General features: G+C 32.3%; 1 protein-coding gene across 1 annotated transcript; it reads right to left on the reverse strand.

Moving 5' to 3' along the window:
• Positions 1 to 6,470: 6,470 nt before the first annotated feature.
• On the reverse strand, positions 6,471 to 21,264 carry LOC128159271 (heavy metal-binding protein HIP-like). Its single transcript, XM_052822335.1, has 2 exons — positions 21,009 to 21,264; positions 6,471 to 7,232 (listed from the first exon to the last, which is right to left on the reverse strand). The coding sequence occupies exons 1-2, from the start codon at positions 21,163 to 21,165 to the stop codon at positions 6,841 to 6,843; spliced, it is 549 nt and encodes a 182-aa protein (XP_052678295.1). The 5' UTR covers positions 21,166 to 21,264; the 3' UTR covers positions 6,471 to 6,840.
• Between the last annotated feature and the right edge of the window lie 244 nt (positions 21,265 to 21,508).

Consider the following 21,508-nt stretch of genomic DNA (forward strand, 5'->3'; position numbering starts at 1 on the left):
ATATGTTTATTATAGAAACATTAACTTAAATGTAGATAATTAATAATAGATATTGCTCCCCTGTAAAAAAGAAGGAAAAAGAGTACACCGAATTCATAATTAAGATACAATTTATATTGATTATAATAAAGTATTTTTTATCCAGTCAATAGTACAACATACTTTACATATGAAACCCGTTTTAGATACACATTCATGCTATCTTTGAAATTAGAACTATTTTTTTTTTACATACATTATCAAATAATATTAATATTTGATTATTATTTTTTAAATACTATCATATCACAAGCAAGTGGCAATCGGTAATTACTTATACTATCGTTCTATCATCTGCTTCCTACTTCTTGTACCTGTCTTTTTTTTCTGTGCGAAGTTTTTGTTTAAAAATGAGGTGGTATTTTTTCTTAGGCATTATTCAGATTTGCTTAGCTACATGAATATATATGACATTTCATATGGAAAACCATTTTAGATTAATTGTTCGTGTTTTGAGTTAAGGCGTGATATATATTCTTCTATAAAGGGCAGGGGATTTCCGATTTTTTTCTTTTGCATCTGTAATTTACACCTTCATCACATTCAATTCATGCAACAGCATTTTCATTTAATATTTGCAAAATAGATCAAATGATATAAATATGCCCATAGCATTTAAAGCATATATAATGTGTCAATTTTCTTAATGGGTCAGATGCCAACTTTGTTGTCTCTAATATTCACATGAGTGACTTTTGCTGAGTACGTAAATTGCACATCTTTCATGGGAGCCCCCACAGTGGGAAAGATCCCCGACTACAGTCCAGCTGGCATTTGTGCAGTTGTACTGTGGCTTAGCCTCCTCATGTAGATGTACGGTGACTGCTGTCAGTCTGGCCTCTGCCCACTTTGACTACACAACCAAACCAGCCATAATCTTCATGATTGCCGCCCGCAGTGAGAGGGGATACGGTCCTGTTAAGCAGATCAGGTAGCTTCTAGGTATCTTTAGTAAAATATATTAAGTCCTGGTGTTTTATTGGGAAAAAAAAGTTTCTTGAAATTGTGTATTTGCTTCATGTTGAATTCAGATATTAAGTCTTTTTGTATTAGTTTGGATGTGAGGAAAACAAAAACAATTAAGATACATATCTCTGCAAATAGCAACTTGTTATTTTTATATATTTTTGGTGTGAAATATTGAGAATACAAAGCATGTATTGAAATGATTGGGCTAAAACTGTGGTTTTATCAATATTTGTTGAATACCATTATTCATGGATTTCTTTGTTCAGTTGATCCACGAACGTTGATGTTCATTGAAAAGCAAATTCTGATAACATATTGTATTTAAAAAGAATCAAAATTAGCAAACTTTTGCATCCAAGAAACTGTAATTTTCATTATAGCCACGAAAATTGATGGTCATAAATATTGATGAAACCACTACAGTCAGTAGTGTTTTTATTTTAAAGCATTTATGATAGAAATGAACATTTTGTTTATTTAGATGTAAATTTTATATGATTTCAGTTTTTTGCCCCAGATGCCAGAGTCCAGCTGCCCAGAAGAGAACTGTAGGAGGGGGTGGGCAATTGAGTTGTTTTATATCCACCTTACAGACAGGGTTTGAAATCAATCAATTGTTTCAAACTCAAATGAATATTTGGGATGAAATTCTGTTTGATAGTTTAAGTTTTTTTTTCAGTTTAAATCAGAGATGATTGGAATGATTGAACTAGTTGCTGGTAGTCAGTGTAATCAAATCACTTCCAAATACAATTTGTAATAATTTGAAGAAAAAAAATCTACAATTCGTATTTGTGGAAGAAGTCCTACGTATGTAATTAACCTAAAGGTACTGTCTAAGCAGAATACTTATTAAAATATTATTAAAAAAAAATATTTTACATGACTATATGTAAAATGTGGTATAAAGCAATTGGTTTGTGTAGAAATTAGAAAAAACGAAATGATGTTGTAATTTCTTTCCTGTAGTCCTCAAGTACATGTAGTTGGAGCTGTCCAGGGAAAGGAACAGAAAACCGATGATGAAAATGAAAAACCATAAACAACAGAAAAGGAATGCAACTTGTTGGTGATAGTGCAGTTATGTATAGGACTAGAAAAACTGAATGTTCTTGATCATAATCTCTGAACCTAATGAGGATATTCTCATTTTTTACATCAATGTTTTCATCATGTTAAAGTTCTTGATGAAATTTTATTTCTGTTGTTACCAATCTTGATAAGCAGCTGAATTCATTGTACATTGGGCGTTTTTCTCATTAATCTTCATCATCATTATCACCATTTTCATCATTGTGTATTAACTGATATAATCGCACTAATCATTGACGGATATCATTCATGTTGTAAAATGTGACAGCTTATATCATGGATGCGTTTTTTCTTTTTCTTTTTTTAAGCCTAGGATATTATCTAAAAACTCAATTCATTAAGTTTTTTGAAATTGATTTCTGTCCATGGTCTTCTTTTTCACTTCAAGTGAACTAAATTGACTGTTTAACTACGGAAAATAAAGGTTTACATATGTTAAATTTTTACAAGTACATGTAAATGTACACTATATATTATGAATTGCAGGGGAGTTACATGTTTTTGTTGATGATTTAATACTTCTATTCCTTCCAGAGAGACGATTGTTGTTAAAATGAAATTCTTTGTTTAATATATTTTTTTGTTAGGAGAAAAAAAGTGCTGTTGGCTTCTAATTCTAGTAGTCAATTGAATTGTTTTAGAAGTACATGCATTAGGTGTAGAGGAAGGCGAGTATCTGTGTACGCAGCAATGTTAAAGCGTTCAGATGCTAAAATACGGCTGGAAAACGATATTATAAGAATCATCGCAAAAATACTTTCTCCGGGAGTATTACTTAAAATCAATGTAACATTTGTTAACAACGATGTTAAACATTATATTTGATGCATTTGTGACGTCATATATACTTTGTAATCACGTGACGGGCGAGACCTTATATTGCAAATGATCTATTTAAATCGCATCGGCGCAGGTGATTAATGACTAATAAATAAATGAATAATAATTAATAATCATAATTATTTTTAAGAAAAATCGTCTGTTATGCCATATACTTTGAAGTTCTTGCTTAGGCTTGAAATAGATATGTCGTTTATGGCAGATTTTGATGAAACATTTCACAATATCATCAAAATAAAGCACATTTATTAAATCAAGAGCGATTTACAAAAAATCGCAGTAAATCCTTAGGTTTTCCAAGCACGATTCACATTGGTACTTATATTCTCTACCAATTTTACGTTAAATATTCTAAAATTGTGTTGATCTTTCACCTGCGCCAAGCTGGTTTTTAAAATTTCTTCATTCAGTTGTTTATACGCAGCAGGGAGAGTCTCAAAACCATTAGTTTATAAATAGCCTTTTACTCAAAACGAAGCTATAAAACTGCCAATTATTTGATACTGGTTTTTAATATGAATGAATTCTGTACGTCTAGCATTAACGGCAGTCTATGTAAAGGTAACATACGGATTTACACTGGTTTTATGTAATTCACTTTTAACGTTAAGATACATTCCCTGGGAACTATCGACAGGAATGCAGATCGTGACGTGAAAGTTAATTATGACGTCATATCGTATGAAGTACAGGCAAGTGACTTTCTACATATCGCTGTAAAATCAATCGGGAAGCCTTAACATGCCCGCGTATTACAGTTGACTTACTCTTGAGTTGTGTTTACAAACCTTTAGAACATTATTGTTTTAAAATCTAGAAAAAAAAGATTTCCATATTCTCTGCAGCTTCAAATAATGTTTTCTTTCAAAACAAATATGATGTTATTCATATTATTCATAGTCTCGTTCAACCAGACGCTCGGCTGTCTCCGTAAATCTCCGACGAGCAGAGAGTCTGGTAAAGCGTCACGTTCATAACCGCTACCGATAGGGGGCGCTGATTTAGTTTCATTTTGAATCGTTGTCAATGTGTGCCAGTTAAAGATTTGTGTGATATACAGTACTTTATTTTCTTGCCGTGAAAATTATGGATCTTACGTCAATTTAGTCTCGCTTTCCATAGACTCATAAAAATGGCTGAACTTAAGTTCAACGAAGCGGTGAATGTTTGTTTACAACCTTGACAGCTATAATATAGATTAATTATTGGTTTTACCCTATCCCGTAAGGTACAGTGGTAGCAACGTTATTGTTGACAAACGACACGCACGATTCTGATACACGAACGATCACGCACGATACACGAACGATCACGCACGATACACGAAATATCACTAACTTACTGAATTTTCACGATACACGAACAAAAACGATAAAACACGCAATCGCACGATTCTACACCATTAAACACGCAAAATCAAAACTATTTTTAAGATTAGAATTAAGGAAACGTATTGTTATAATTTGCATTGCTTTATGTTTGTGTTTTATTGAAAAGCGGCATGTACTTTAGTCATGCACTGTTTTATATTTAACGAGTAAACAATTTTACACATTCACACACAAATATATAAGATTCTCACACAAATTAATTTTTTTATCTTCATAACGAATATTAACTTCAATCATAAGTTAAAAAAAAATTAAGTGTAAACGAAATGAAGATAATGCATAAACTACTCAAAATTATTTATAAAGTGATACGAGTTGACTGTTAATGTAATCCAATTCCCTTACGTTCGATTTAATTATGCGGGATACAGGTAAAATTGTTATCTTGTTCCATAGAATTTCGATTTTACACATCCAATATTTTCATAATTTACTGTACATAATTGATTTATTTCTATTTATTCTAAATTTTAAAGCGTCTTAATAAATTTTATTTCAAACAAATAATTATACAATGTACCAGATAGGAACGTATCGTATTCTCATTTGAAAGAAAAACGTTGGGAATAATCGTTTAGTTTAAATCGGGGCATGGGTAAGATTAACCGCTTTCATTCAACGTATCGCTCTTGCTAACATGATTAATATTATGTGTCAAGACACAATAAATGCTTGATATATACTGATTATAAAATTATGCAGAACTAACTCGATCGAACAAAGGATTGAATGAGCTATAGAAATACTTACTAAATGTATTTAAAGACGAAAGAATGAATGTTCTTCTATAAAAAAAAAAGAAGAGAAGCAATGTTCTTCTATTAAAAAGGTTTAAATTCACATTGTTTTACAAAAACTACTTGTCGTTGTTTTCAGAATAAATCCTGGCATTCCGTAAAAAAGTTACAAAACGAAAAAACCGCACGATCACGCACGAACACGCACGCTAAAAAAGCAAACCAATTTTCCTGATACACGCACAATCTCGCACGTTACACGAACGATCACCCACGTTACACGAACTATATAACACGATTGGCTTGTCAACAATAACGTTGTTACCACTGTAACACTGCAAATAAATCCTTTCCATTTATAACCGTTTTTAAACTTTCCAGTCGTAGGTCTTCTGTCATTGTTTACATGTTATAGGAGGTGTGTTTCTTTCAACCAATCAAATTCAATACCCGGATTTTGGTAAGCCTCGTTTTGACGTTACAAACATTAACGTGACGCTTTACCAGACTCTCTGCTCGTCGGAGATTTACGGAGACAGCCGAGCGTCTGGTTGAACGAGACTATATTATTCAAAGCTGAAAGAACTCGCCCATGTTTTTTATGAGACTTGTAATACTGTTCACTGATTGATGGTCCGACTGTATCGGAATTGTGACCATATTTTTCTCCCAGTGCAGTCAGTGTCACAAGTCAGAATGTCATAGAACTGTCAAACTATTTTGTGCACAAACTGCATATTTTACAATTAATTAAAGTCAAAATAAAAAATATACATTCATGTTTTTTTTTCTTAGCTTTGACAATATACCTGGTCTAAAGCGCTATTTTTGCCATGTTAGAACCAGATTCGAAGTGTGTCATATCAAAACAATTCACAAACTATTTGTATATTTTTGTGGATGTTTACGGGAAATTAAATCGAGAGAAACAGAAGGGAGAAGAGGCATGGCAGCAAGTTTAAAATACTATAGAAATACTTTTATGTCGATAAAAGCTGTTCCTTCATACCATTCCGTACAAAAGAATGAAAACAATATATAAATCAATAAAAAATATAGACCACTGTTTTCAGCCCTGCAGAAAAAGTAAATATAATAGAACGTCAATATAACCCCTTTCGGGGCCTCGGCTTCAAAACAATTTTTTGCGTTCGTTTCCCTCCTCCTCTTTCGCTTGTTTCTAAATGCTTTATATCCCGAAACCAACATTCCGATCAAGCTTTTGCGTTAACTTCTTGTGAAAATGAAGAAGCTTGAGACAACGTTATGAATAAATGTAATAAACGGGCGTTCAATGTCAGGACCGGAAAAATTGGAAATTATATTCAATGCTTCTATGTGCATATGAATTAAATTTGCAAAATGTTCATAATTTGTGTAGCCTGATAAGAAACACAATTTGTTTCGTTAAAAGCATTTATTGAATTCGGCAAAAAATATTTTTAGTAAACCTGTAAGTTTCAATATACATTGTATGCAATTTTACGTAATGTATTGCATTAGTTATTGTACATACAATGTTTTATACGTCTCCATGTTGTTTCAAGCTCGTTCCCTTTGGAATTAATTAAGGAGATAGACGATCGTTAGCGTCTAAAGCCACTGTCCTGACTACAATTTTAAAACCATAAAATGAACAATGTGTATGTATAATATTTTTAATTTTTGTATTTCAAAACTGTCATGAATGCCTTTGCATAGGAAAATACAAAAACTAATGAACTTTTTAAACCTTCAAATGCTTTATTTTGATATCCATATAGGTATACTGTCTACAATTTTACTCCAGAAAAAGAACACCAATCTCCACCATGGGCATACTGTCCCCAGGTTCCACGGGTTCTAATCCACACTTTATCGCCTTTCTTCATTTTGATGTTAGCATGTTCGGTTGACATAGACCCATGATCGTGACCCCTTCCATCGGAATAATTAGATGCAACTTTATGGCCATTCCGCACAATATCAGAGACGAAATATTTTCCCTTTTGTGTTAACATTGACCACGTAAAGGAATAGATTCCGTCCATTGGTGCTGTAAATATTCCGGAGGTTTTGTCGTAAGCGTTTCCTTCGTTCAACGAAACCTTATCAAAGATCACAGTCTCTTGTTCCTTCATGTTTTCCAGAGCCTTGGTTAGTGAAGATTGGAAAGCAATTGTATCTATTTTAGGATAATAAATAATAATCTTAAGAAAAGAATAAAATGAAAATATTAAAAATTAATATGATAATTCTCAATATGATTTAAGAGAGAGAGAGAGAGAGAGAGAGAGAGAGAGAGAGAGAGAGAGAGAGAGATTTCTGTTGAGAAAAAAGAAGTATACGAATTAAACTTCACAAACACAGTATATCAATCTATAAATTAAACATCACAAACAGTGTATAATACTTCATTGTTAAGTATGCTTCCTTTCTCTTTACTTGAAATCAAACATCACAAACAGTGTAGAATACATGTACTTCATTGTTAGACATAGTTTGTTCTCTTTGCTAGAAATCAAAACATCACAAACAGTGTAGAATACTTTTAATTATTGATAGGCGTGCTTCCTTTCTCTTTACTTCAAATCAAACATCACAAACAGTGTAGAATACATGACTGTACTTCATTGTTAGACATACTTTTTTCTCTTTAAGAAATCAAAACATCACAAACAGTGTAGAATACTTTATTGTTAGGCATACTTCATTTCTCCTTACTTGAAATGAAAACTTAGAACGAAACTTTTTTCCCTTATTTTAGGGATAACACGTGGACTTTGACTGAAACCACTGTCGTGTATCCGCGCCGGTAGTGACATGTTTGGATAGCGTGAAAATGGCGTATCCATTGCAAAAACAATGAGTGTTGTGTCCTTTTTTCTATCGACAACGGGGTAAATATTAATTAAAATATCGTAATAGTCATTCATATTTTTCTGAAGGTTTTGCCGTTGAAAAGAGTGTGCGTTATTTTCGTTCATCGTTCATAAAAACGACTTATTTGTAGAAAAATCAATCGTTAACGTGTCATTTTAATGCTAAAACCAAGAACTATTTCTAGATTACGCAGATAATATAACACATACTAAAAATCTGAAGCGGCCAAAATTAATTTAAAACATTACATTAACCAAATAAAATCAAACCGATGTCTTTGTAATACATTAATATGTATAAAAATAGCAATAACTTCATGCACCTGCTAAAGAAGTAGTACGGTTTGGATAAATAAATTATTCCGGTTTGGATGCTAAATTATAAATTGTGCAAATGGTACGGTTTGAATAATTCAAAGTTATAGCATTTTTGATATTTTAGACATAAAGAGAGCACTTTGCATTTTATCGGTGTGCAACCGAAGATACATCTTTTTAAAAAAATAGTGGGTCATTCAAATTACACAGCATGCAAAAGATGTATTTTAAGTCAGGTGAAAAGAACTTAATATACAGACGATGAATTTTTCGTTCCTGTCCGACATTTTTATAAACGTTATAAAACCAAAATACTTCCACATGTTCGAAGGGAACTAAAACTGAAAGACTAAGTTTATTTCTTTAGACAAGCATGTTTTTTTTCCTCTGATAAAATGGTATATTTAGTGTATAATTGATCAGAAATTGATTATTTAACGAATAAGGAATCATTCTTTGATCGAATATCATGAGTTGATTATTTTGATCGGGGCGTGGTCAAATCCAATAAAGCTCGAAACGAAATTACACCTCACAATATTGAAAGAATGATTCCTTATTACTTATATTAATTTAATTCACAGCAATTGTACTTTTAAATATTCTAATAAGCAAACGTCATTTGAATTTATTGGACTGAATATGAACAAATTGATACTTAGTGTTATCAAATGAAAAAAACATTGAAAAATGTAAATATAGTTATATCAAGTTTTTTTTTTACTAACATTTCAAAAGAATACTTTCTTTAATTTTAAATTATAAAGAAAATATGAGTTGAAACATGAGGAACACAATAAAATGTAAAAAAAAAAAAAGTTTTTCACCTTTAACCTGAAAAGCAATACATCATATAAACACCTTAACAGACAACTATCTACTACATTTATGGCAAGCGACTATATGATGTATTTTTTAGTTATTCTGAAATGATATTTATAACCGTGAAGTAAGTTGAACGGAGAATGTGCTTGGTAATAATATTATGAAAGTGAGCCTCGTTTACATTCAATACCAAGCCTGTACATCGCTAGACAAAGAAAGTTCTACAATTATTTCACTCCCAGTGATTATACTGATATAAAACAAAGTACCATAGATGTCTGCCAAGTCATATATTTACTCTGTTGTTAGAAATAGTTGGTCCAAGAAATTCAAGTGATGACGAGACCTAAGTAAACATCGCCATTTTATATGTACATTTATTCAATCATAATTCTCACCAGAAAATCAAAACAATAAATATGTATCTATGTATATCAAGAGGTTTTGGTGACTCATGCGGGAAATGAAGGTGGCGTTACTGCAGAAAAAGTACAAAACCCGCGTTAGTATTTAACATGAAAGTATAATGATAAAAATTTCATAGTTAAAAATTTGCCAAAGCGCAGTTGTTAGGCTGTTGCAAAACTAAAAAGTTGTTTGGGAACGTTTAAATTTCTAATTTAAAAAAATAGACAAGTATGATGTTTGATTAGTTAAATACTCTGTATCAGAAGAGAATTTTTTTTTCATTTTCATGAAACCCATATCAAGATACTAATAATTAAAAATATCCACGTTATCACGGTTTGTTCTGTGCAGTGTATCGATATCTTATATCGTTTCAATTTTAAAAGAGAAAAAAAAAATATTTGTATCATTAGATGATTTTACAGACTTTAAAATTGTTAAAGTTGGTATAATTCTGTATTTGACTGATCTCTTTTGATTTTTTGACGTTTTCACGTTTAAAGCCGATAACGACATAGAAGCATAACAATTGAAACTGTCGTAAACACATGTTTTTTGTGTCGGTAAAGAATTTGGTAAGGCTGAATGTTTCGAAATTAATATCGATGGAATGATTATACATCAGACTTAACATATCTGTAAAGCAATCTGTATTCAATTTTTATAAGCCAATTGCAAGTTATTTGGAGCGTGTGTAAAATTGAAATTCAAATTACGGTATATTAAGTTTTGTTGGCTTAAAGGCACAAGTCTTTAACGTGTATGTTTATTTTTTTAAACAATGTGACTTCATATGTCTATCACATGACGATATCCATTATATTGAAAGCATGCTTTTCAGTGAGGGCATGTATATCGCATAGTAGTGATGCTATATCCCCTTCGCGAAGGGATAATTAAAGGAACTGTTTACACTCACAAATTAATTACATCCAAACCGTATCAGATGCGTATCCAAACCAAACTGTTCACAATTAATCGACATGAACTGCTTATTTACATAATTTTAACCTAAACTTCGTAGAACTTTTAAGATTTTATACACTTTTGAATAGATCTGACGATCTTTTTCCTGTAAAAGTTGACAATGTAAGCCTTAAATAACACGAAAACTTATCAAGAAGCAAACGGAACCACCATTTTCACTTTATCCAAACACGTCACTACCGGCGCGGATACACGACAGTGTGAAACTGCATGCTGGATTCAATCACAATGTACTATATTCTTTTGTAGATACTAATTTTATGAATATATAATATCAGTATATTTCAAATGAATGTGCGTAAAATTACGCCTAGAACTCTCTCTCTCTTTCTCTCTTTAATCAAGAAACCCCTTCTGCAAGATAGAAAAGGATGGGGGGGGGGGGTGTTGTACAGTTAGACAAAGTAGTTTGTAATTTAGAGGTTATCTTTTGTCCTGAACAGGTGTGGAAACCTCTAGGATATGCCGTTTTCTACCTTGGGTTTGCAAATCACTATACACAGGAACTAATATCAACTTAAACTAAATATACACAAGAAAAGAAATGTGTACATAAATAGTTTGCATTGTATTTTTCGAGTTCGAGTTGTATGCATTTTATAACATGTACAGTTTCCCATGTTGTTTTGTGATGCAAAATAATTTCCTCTTTCCTTTTTTGTAAAGAATAAACGCATTTAAGTAGTAATATATTAACAAGCTTAAAAGGTTAAGATAAGAGAACAACACTAATTATTTTTTAATGTTATCAACCTAACTCTGATGTCAACCTGAAAAATATCCTCGCGACCTTAAATTGCCAAAAAACTAAACCCTTCGCGAATATTCTAACATGATGAGCGGTAAGCGCGCTGTTTTTCCTGAAATAAAAAAAAATCATATATTGTCATTAGTTTAATTTCCTCCGAAATGATGCATCCGTCTATCAGTACTTTCAGTATTTTGATTCCATTAAAAACTGATGTAGTTTACCTGATGTAAACTTGCTTTATCTTCTGTAATGTTACTCGTATGTCACGTGACATACATTTAGGAAAAGATGTTGGACTTGATTGCATACGCCATAAAACTCCATTCATTCAAATACATTTGACAGTTGTACTTTCATCGACAGTTATTTCTGATCGCTTAGTTTCCCTCACTGGGGAAGATTTGAGAGATAAACAATGTCACGTGATATGTAATTGAATATTTTACAATCTGTTTAATTTCTTCAAATACAGATCGTCTATTGTTCTAAGACCCACTCTTCTCATGTTTATTACTGAAAGGACAAGGTCAATTACCAAAACAAAAATCGTTAATGCGTCAATCATTACAAAAAAAGTCAATCATAAAAAAAATCCCAAAAACTAACACCCCCCCCCTAAAAAAAACCGCCACAAGCTACTAACACTAACCAAAAATGAGTCATTTTTAATAATTTATATGTTAAGAGTATCCTCTTTGAATTGACAATACCTGTGTACTTTTACAATACACCTTTATGTTACGAGCCCCTGTACTTTTACTTTAAATTGTATAAAATTGAACACAGGTTTATAGCTAGAAAATACTTAATATTATGCCCATGCTATCATCCATGTGAAGTTGATCAACAAAATAAAGAATGAGTGAATAATAAAAAGGGATGGGACATTGTCCTGTATGAAGAATGTGGCAATCCATTTTCAGCATCAAAAATTGACAATAGACCAAGTAAGTGAAATTGTGAACTATCATTATAAGATGAAATAATGAACATTGTCAAATTTATTGTATAACGATTTCTATAACTGTACCGTGCATGTATAAATTTTAAAAGAAGCTTATTCAACAGATAATGATGAAAACTAAATTCACTTTAAGGTTCCCGTGTTCAAGGAACAAAGTACATGTATAAGTGTTAACTAAAGGAGCTTTATCCTGCTCTTGTGATGTGGAAACCTGCTACTTCAATGCTTCAGTGAGACATTATCTTCCTCTTACTTCATTGTGAATTGCGGACTTTCTGTATTGCGACATAATTGTTTTTTTTCTGTTCTTGGTTGTGAAACAGATCTGCTTTAGTTGTGAAAATTTGGGAAAAACTAGAATTTTCTCCATGTTTTGGATTTCATTATTTTTGTAGTTGTGATCACACAAAGATGAAACTTAAGAACAACTACAACTATAAGCCTTTTGAATATTTTCTTCGCATCATATATTGGTTAAGATTTATGTTACATCACAATATTCCACAATACTTTATTATTAAAAGGAAGCCGAAACAAAAAAAAATGCAAAATTCTATATAAAGAGTAATGTACGAAAAAAGTATTTGCAATAGTTGTTAAAAGAATTTGATAGGTCCACTGCATATATATTATTGATCATTTATTTCTTCAATGCAGATAGATGGAAATCATTTAATGTTTGATATTTAACATTACTATATAACATAAAATATATTTTTAAATAGTCCATTTTACTTTACAATTGTTAGAAATAGGGGAAAAAAAATATAAGATCGCTCGCTCCATCTAATTTTAGTCCGCCTGAAAATTATGTCAATGATAAAATAATTATCAAATTGTTCACCCACTCCTACGTTTTAAAGTCATTTGTCCGAAAAAACAAGAAATTATATTATTAGGGACTTGAGTTTTTGAAAAATCATTTACAACTTTTGTACCATACGTCTTGAGACATCGGAATACTTGGGTTTAAAGCGTCTACTTTGGCCGATAAAAAAAAATATAAAGATCAAATGTGAAGGTTATTTGAAAATCTGTATATACCCCCTGCATATGCATTTGGGGGAGAAGGATATATAGCAATCACCTTGTCCGTCTTTATGTCCGTCTGTGCACAATTCGTGTCCAGTCCATATACTTCGTTTGGAGAAATATTAGAAGTTCATAAATCACACAAAGATTGCTGAAGACCTGGGGTGACTGTCATGACCTTCACTTAAGGTCATTTGGGCAAAGTCACTGGCAGGAAAATTGCAGAACTCGTGTCCGAACACTTTCTTAACGAGGCCGGGTACAGATCGAGTACGCACGCTTTCGCACAGCGTTTCATTTGTATTGTGACGTCATCTTTTTGCTTGGTTGACGCCATGGCGGGATAGTTTTAACTGCAGATATTCAGCGAAATTTGTTGAAAATAGCTCGTTTGATGCGTAAAATTGATATTATATTGTGGAATAAACATATTAAATGTCTCGAACTATAAGCTATATTTGGGCTCGGGTCGGAAACGTGAAGAGGGTTTAGCAAGCCTAGCCGTCTGTCACGTTTTCTTAACCCGCCTAAATATAGCTTAATTCATATATTTCAAGACAGTAACCATATATTTTTTATTTTATGACCCTCCATGTGTAATGTTATGTATTTATTTATTACTTAAATATGTCTGAATGTTATAATAATACTATAAAGATCACAATTGTCGCCTTTGTCAAGTGAAAAATAGCCAGAATCTGACAAATCTTGGAAATTGGGCATACAAAAACAATTTGATAGGACCCCTTGAACAAACCAGGAAGTGAAAGGTTTTTTTTTTTATTTGATCATTTGATGCCTTTTAGCGATAACTTTAATATGTAGAACAGAAAAAGAAATACCTAGGGCAGGAGTTTAAAAAAAAATGTAAATAATGTGCAAAATAAATACATTTCAAGCAAAATCCCATAGGGTTCTATGTTAAAAATTAACAAACTTTGAAATGACCCCTTAAACAATCGTCTTATTTTTTATATCTTAAAATAATAATTATATCAGTAGAAATTCATGTACAAAAATTCATTCAAAAATCTATGGGGAACAAATTAGACCCGGCCTCGTTAAGTATCAGTCACATTACCCAGCGGTTGGGTTAACGATGTGCTACCAATGCGTTTTTAGATAAAAATGATGTGGATGTCGGCCGAACATTCATAGTAATCGGCCGGTGACTGAGGTCAGCGGGCACATCGGTGGAAGAAGATAAGTTGTAGTTGTAGTAACTCGGCGATATCTCCACCGATGTTCCATCGCTTTTTATCGGCAGTACATCATTAATGCTGACATGAATTCATAAAAACGCATTTTTCCCCTTTTATCTCCGACTACCGCCGTATTAGTTGTCGATTTCTATTGTTTTGCTCATCGCTACACACCCCCTATATAAGGCCGAGAGCCCTATTCATGCTTCACTGCATTCAAGTATTTCATACACCCAAACACGTTACCTTGGACGAAAAGACGTGTAGAAACGCGTTTTGAAAAAAATATAATGACAACCAATGCACTGGCAAGGAATATCCAAGAACGATGAACCAAGACAGATTGAAATCCAAACACATATACTTCAAAAATCCTCGATAATTGTAGACCGTTTCCTGTTTATGTCATAACATTGCACATGCGCAACCCATACGGTGGCAGATCGAGCAATGTCAATGATCGCATGAATTTAAAACGGAACGTTGTTGTAGAAACCGATGGAAACTGGTCGATATTACGTTGTTAATTTTTACTATCATTTAGCTACTGGATAAAGTGCCGCCGGGGTTTTCAAAAAGATGCAGACGTTGTGAACTCGATCTGTATGAACGACACACGTGTTCGATGTGCATGTGAAGTAAGGCAGCACTATCTCTGCAAAATAATACGGATACTAGTACCTTGAAAATTTTTTCAAAGAATAAATATATTTTGTATTTTATTGATTGTTCTTTACTTAATTTTTTATTACAAACATGTTACAACAATGTGTAGTTTAAATGCATTTAGAAGTCTTTGCAACCTGAATGCCTCGATCGGAAAGCAACCGATCGTAACTTTCTCGACCGGAAAATATACCCCAGTAAATATACCCCAGTGGAAGTAGAGGAGCGATCGAAACTAATATGGCGACCAAATGCTTTTATGAATTCGTGTCAGCTTCAACTCATCATTTAAAAATCGGCCGATCATTGTCTGATGCCCTTTGAGTCTGATGTTAGAGGTGTTTCACAAACATCGGCCGATTATCGACCTAACATTTTCCTATAGTCGGACAATGTACTGCCAAAGTACGAACGATGTTATAAACATTGGCCGATTACTGCTTAAATATCCGTATATGTTTAGCAATGCATTGCTCGGGCCTTTGTTGTGCTTGTACAAGTTGTTGCTGCTACATGGCTAATCTTAGATATTTCGGTGTCAAAGCCATTATAATTTATTGGCCATGCAAGGTATGGTAATTACTTTATAATTCTTCGGCCGACCATCATCCGGGCTTCCTACAATGTGTGTAAGATGGCCGGACAACAATCGTATGATGTTTGATTCACTCACAGGGGCATCGTATCCGCTTCAAGGTATCACACCGGTAATCGGCCAATCAAAATGAACTTAGTCAATTGTAGTTCCATATATACCTCAGAATTATTTTTTTCCTTGACTGCATTTTTACATTTTCCTTTACTTAGTTTTAAAAATTTTTGTACCACTGAGTAGGATATTTCATGTTTTTTGTTAGGTGATGATCTTTTTTCACAGGGACTACTTCTTTAAGGGCACATGCAGCAGCTTCCTTGGGAGTGTGCAGTCTGTTTACATACAAATGGAAAACACGTGGTTTTGACGGTAGACCTGTTTGGAGCTAGATATTTTGAGAAAATGCAGTATCGCTTGCCCTTTTTATGGTGTTAGCTGATGAGATAGGTAACAAATAACATTTCCTCCGAATATTTTGTCATGAAAAATACAAGCTGATTTTTAAGAATTTTTTCCCCTCTATAGTGCTATATAGTGAAAACAATTACCGGTGTGATACCTCTACACTCTATGACATAAATATAAATAATACACAAGGGAAGAATCGAAAGTAGGACATGATTTGTAAACAATGTCAAAAAGCAACTTACTTGACAAAAGTTACGCAAATCCTCTCACACAATGTTGCAAATGTTGTCAAAAAACACGTTCACACTCAAATATTCCTAATAAACTCGGTAAAAAGCGTTTTTATCCCATTAAAACCGCTGTCTGCTGCAGAAACCTAATCTCTTCACCCAAGAAAAGATAACTCTGTACTCTTGCCATCCGAAAACTCTCGGGACTCACTAATGTTCAGTAATGATTACATAGTAAAATTCCGCGAAACAAAGAAATAGATTTTATACATCTGCAGATCTGAACTTGCAGCACGGGTAGGGGTGAATTTTGAATGATGGCCAATCTTATTTTCAATAAATAAGTAGAATTCAGTTTAAAATGTCAAAATATATGTATATTTTTTTAAATAATGCATATCTGCTGTCACAATTTATATTTATGGTGTATATATTTGTGGTTTAAAGATATATGTAATTATAGGAAATTAGAGAACAATGAATATTGTTTGACCTGCTACTGCAATTACTTTATACTGACCACTAGAGAAAGACCATTTGATTTAGAAGAAAAACTCGTTTAGTTTAAATTTAGTTAAGGAATTTATTTTGTAATTTTAGAATGAAAATTAATGATGATGAAAAAGTGTTGAAACAATTTAATTTTAGATATTTTTTTTTCTCTAAAATGTTAATGAAAAACTACGTTGGTGTTGACATATAATTTGTTTAAATTATTTTTTTATTTAACAATTAAAATACTCATAATTCATTTATTGTCTTTTCCTTCAAAATTAATTGTCGTTGCCTAGAATTTCAGCATTGTTTTATTGTCAATATCAAATTACTAGTATATTTACATTTCTACATTAAATGATAGGAAATATATTTGTTTTTAAACAATTGCATATCAAATTACGCTAATTAAAGTGCATGCCAGATATATCGGAACGAATCTTATAAAAAATAAAAATAATTATGCTTACCGGTAGTTACATATTTTATTACGACAAAAATTTCCCCAGACATTTTACAGTTTTCCGCTTAAGTTTCTATCATTACTGAACTATGATATATAGAGAGAGAAAGTACAGAGTTATCTTTTCTTGGTCGAAGACATTGGGTTTCTGCAGCAGACAGCGGTTTTAATGGGATAAAAACGCTGTTTACCGAGTTTATTAGAAATATTTGAGTGTGAACGTGTTTTTTGACAACATTTGCAACATTGTGTGGGAGGATTTGCGTAACTTTTGTCAAGTAAGTTGTTTTTTGACATTGTTTACAAATCGTGTCCTACTTTCGATTCTTCCCTTGTGTATTATTTATATATATATATATATATATATATATATATATATATATATATATATATATATATATATATATATATATATATATATATAGAGTGTAGAGCGGAAACGATGCCCCTGTGATTCACTGTCCGGCCACCAGGATGATCGGTAAAGACTGTCCGATGTTTGTCTGATGTCCGGCCGGTAATCGGTGTTTCGCCGGTCAAAAAAAGTCCTTCAGAGTCACTAGCCGTTATATCATCGGCGGGAGTATGCACGGCCTCTGCACGATGCCTGTTGCTGTGACAGATGTGTTCCCGACTACTTGGCCGATGAGGACCGAGGTTGGAACATCGCTCACATCACCGATTACCACCGTTCTACGGCGACCGTTCGATTAATGTTACTAAGACATTATGCATCCCTGCGAATGTTTTCGAAATGTTTTCTTTATCGTTGCTAAGTATGTAATAAATCCAGAGGTGGTCGAATGAAAGTTCACGAGACTTCATCGAGATTTGTACAGTTCCTGTGAGATTTTGAGCGGAAGTATAAGTGTTCGGATAATATTCTCAAAATACGTAATTACTGGTCGATTTTCGTATCATATTCTACTTTGATTAAGTTAAAAAAATCAACATCTTTTAAGATGTATGTCTTTTTCACCAACGAGCGGTTTTTTGAAATTAAACGATGATATTCAGAACAGAGTTATCGTTTGTGTTCAACTACGTGTAGAGTGGTTGATAATATAAACCTTGGGTTGCTTAATAAAATCATAGCCATGTTTAATGATTCTGGTGTGCAATATCATGTTTTTAAAAATATAATGGGTGAATGATTGGCATAAAAACTTAGTGTATCGAGCCATTTTCAATGAACATTCTGTATAAAATAGTACAGTCCGTTTCACTATTGATGTTATTACCAGGTCGAAAATTAATTCTATGGGGGGGGGGGGGATCTCTACTACTCTATAGCTCAAAAACGGCAAAGAATTTCTAAACACTTGTTGAACAAAATATGTTTAATATCAAAAGAGATTTCGTATGATGCCAAGAAAAAGGGGCTAGCCCTTCAATTTAGGGGCCAAAAGGGCTCTAAAGTCTTTCTTCCATAGCACTTTACTGAGAAATGTTTTGTAATATGTTTAAGAAGCAAAAATGTTCATCTTTCACTAATAAAACTATACATTATAAAATTTTTATCATGCGTTACGTAATTAGGGGTTTTAAGGGGCCAGAAGTCCAAAACTTCGATCGAATATATCTCAAAAAGGACAAATATTTTGAAAAGCGATATAGAATAAAAGATGCTTAGAATGATGTTTTAAACAATATTCAATTATAAAAGTTTCGTTATCTGGCCCAAATAAGGAGATTAGGGGTCGGCCCCTAAAACGTCCTATCCCAGATAGCTCAAAAACGGCAAAGAATTTCTAAACACTTGTTGAACAAAATATGTTTAATATCAAAAGAACTTTCGTATGATGCCAAGAAAAAGGGACTGGCCCTTCAATTTAGGGACCAAAAGGGCTCTAAAGTCTTTCTTTCATAGCACTTTACTGAAAAATATTTTGATATATGTTTAGGAAGCAATAATGTTCATCTCACATTTATTTAACTATATATTATAATTATTTTATTATGTGCTTTGTATTAAGGGGTTTTTAATGGGTTTTAAGGGGCCAGAAGTACAAAACGATGATAACGTACCTCAAACAGAACAAATATTTTAAAGAGCATCATTTTGAAAATCAATATAGAATAAAATGCTGAGAATGATGTTCCTAACAAAATTCAACCATCAATTTTTTTTTTATTGTTGCACCGACAAGGAGATAAAGGGTCAAATATCAAAGTCAAGGTCATATAACCTTCAAAGAATCGCACGGAAGACCTCCTCGTTGCTCGCAACGAGATCGTGTCTAGTTTTCTTTATTTTTTCACTTTGTTTCTTTAATGTTACATTACATTCTTATAAAACATTTTCATTTATAAAGTAAGCTTCAAATGTAATCTGTTAGAACTTAGTATGTCATCTGATTTCCAATTTTGGTCACATGAAACTTTTTTTCCGGAAATTGCATACCATGGATTCAGTGTGTTAAGTTATTCATGAATAGCTATAACAGGCAAATGGGAATAAAAGTAGATGCGCAATGTAAATATGGCATTAAAGACCAGTACCATAATATCTGTTTTTAGAGCCAAGTCGTTCTATTTTATATTGAAAAAGATAAATTGCAATTCTTTTAAAAATAAGATATAAAATAACTGGGGCAGTAACTTTATACTCATAATTATATAATGTATGTTTTTGTACCCAGTTCCAATATTCTGGTCAACATTCGAATAATTTGAATTTCCTGATTAATAGTAGGAATGTGCAATACTATCGGTATATTGCAATATTAAATCCAACGATAATATATCGCAATATATTTTTCCAATACCGGTATTTACGATATTCTAACTGGAAGTGTCTAATAGACACTAAATATGGTGTTGAAGCTGAATTTCAAACCCGTAATTATTTAATTTTCTTGTTGAACTAATTAAAGTGCATAAAAAATCGAGATTGAATAAAAAACGACCACTATATAACGTGGTATTCACTGCATTCTTAAGTTACGGTTACAAACTAAGTTACTATATAACTCTTTTCTGGAATACATGTCGAAACATTTTGCTGTGTAGAATAGGTGTTTATCAAAATGGCGGACGAACACAACGCAGATCAAAGTACTAATATTCCTGAATCGGACTATACTTATATAAAGAATAACAAAGCAAAATCCGAAATCTGGAAAGACTTCCTACTGATCCAATTTTATCATTTTATCTGCCCAACGATCAACCTTAAAGTCCAAGCATGTTGACTATCTCATTTTTTTAAAAAAAAAAGAACATGAAAGTGTAATTGATATTTTTACATGAAACTTTGTTAAATTTTTTGGAGTCGTGTTTTTCCCCAACAACTCTAGTCAAAAAGAGAGTAGTCATGCACTTATGATAAACTACTTCTTTTACAGTGCAGTAATACATGTACAATATATATATGCATTATGTTTCCACTTATTTGTGTGAGTCATGCTTTTTTCTCACATCTAGTCAAAAAACTAATCATGTACTTATGTGTTCTTTAACAGTGCACTTGTACAATATATACATGTATTTTGTTTTCACTTATTTAATGTTATGAGATTAATGAGTTGTTATCTAACTTTGATTTTAATGACGAAAATACATGAAAACTAGTCTTTAAAACCCTTTACGAGAAAAAAGAAAATAAATCAATAAATTGCAAAATTTATCGCAATATGCCACCAAATATCGCAATATGATTATCTGGCAATATCCACCCCTAATTAATAGCTATTTAACTGAACGGATTTGTAAAAGTATTGATTTTTAACATACCCTTGATGGCAACAAGTTCTTCTTTGAGCTGATTTATTTCATTTTGAATTCGAAGGACTTCCTCGCGGTCATCTGCCATCTCTCTAGAGTATATATGTTGACCAGCTGTAAAACTAAGAGCAGCCAAGAGAGTTACACCAATATAACGGTTCCTCATCGTATTGATAATAAGTATACGATATATAAACGGTAAATATGATACTTGTATCTTCCAAGTCACTAAACAATATTACAGACAAAGGAAGTAATAAGCATACAAGAACTAAATCTAGATTCAAGTAGACACTTCTTTTTTAGCTCACCTGTGTTATACTACTATACAAAATAAGACTCGAATTTTTGGGCTTTAATACCGAGAAATCGGAAGAGTATTGTCTTTTGTTTTATATACGAGGGTTGTTCGGAAATTATTGAAACATTTTCTCTTATTCTTTTAGTAAAAAAGATAAACTCTTGAAATTGTACCAAAACGTAAATCAGGATAGAGTTTATCAATGTGA

Source organism: Crassostrea angulata, chromosome 8 (assembly GCF_025612915.1).
Source record: "Crassostrea angulata isolate pt1a10 chromosome 8, ASM2561291v2, whole genome shotgun sequence".
In the NCBI taxonomy this organism is placed as follows: Eukaryota; Metazoa; Mollusca; class Bivalvia; order Ostreida; family Ostreidae; genus Magallana; species Magallana angulata.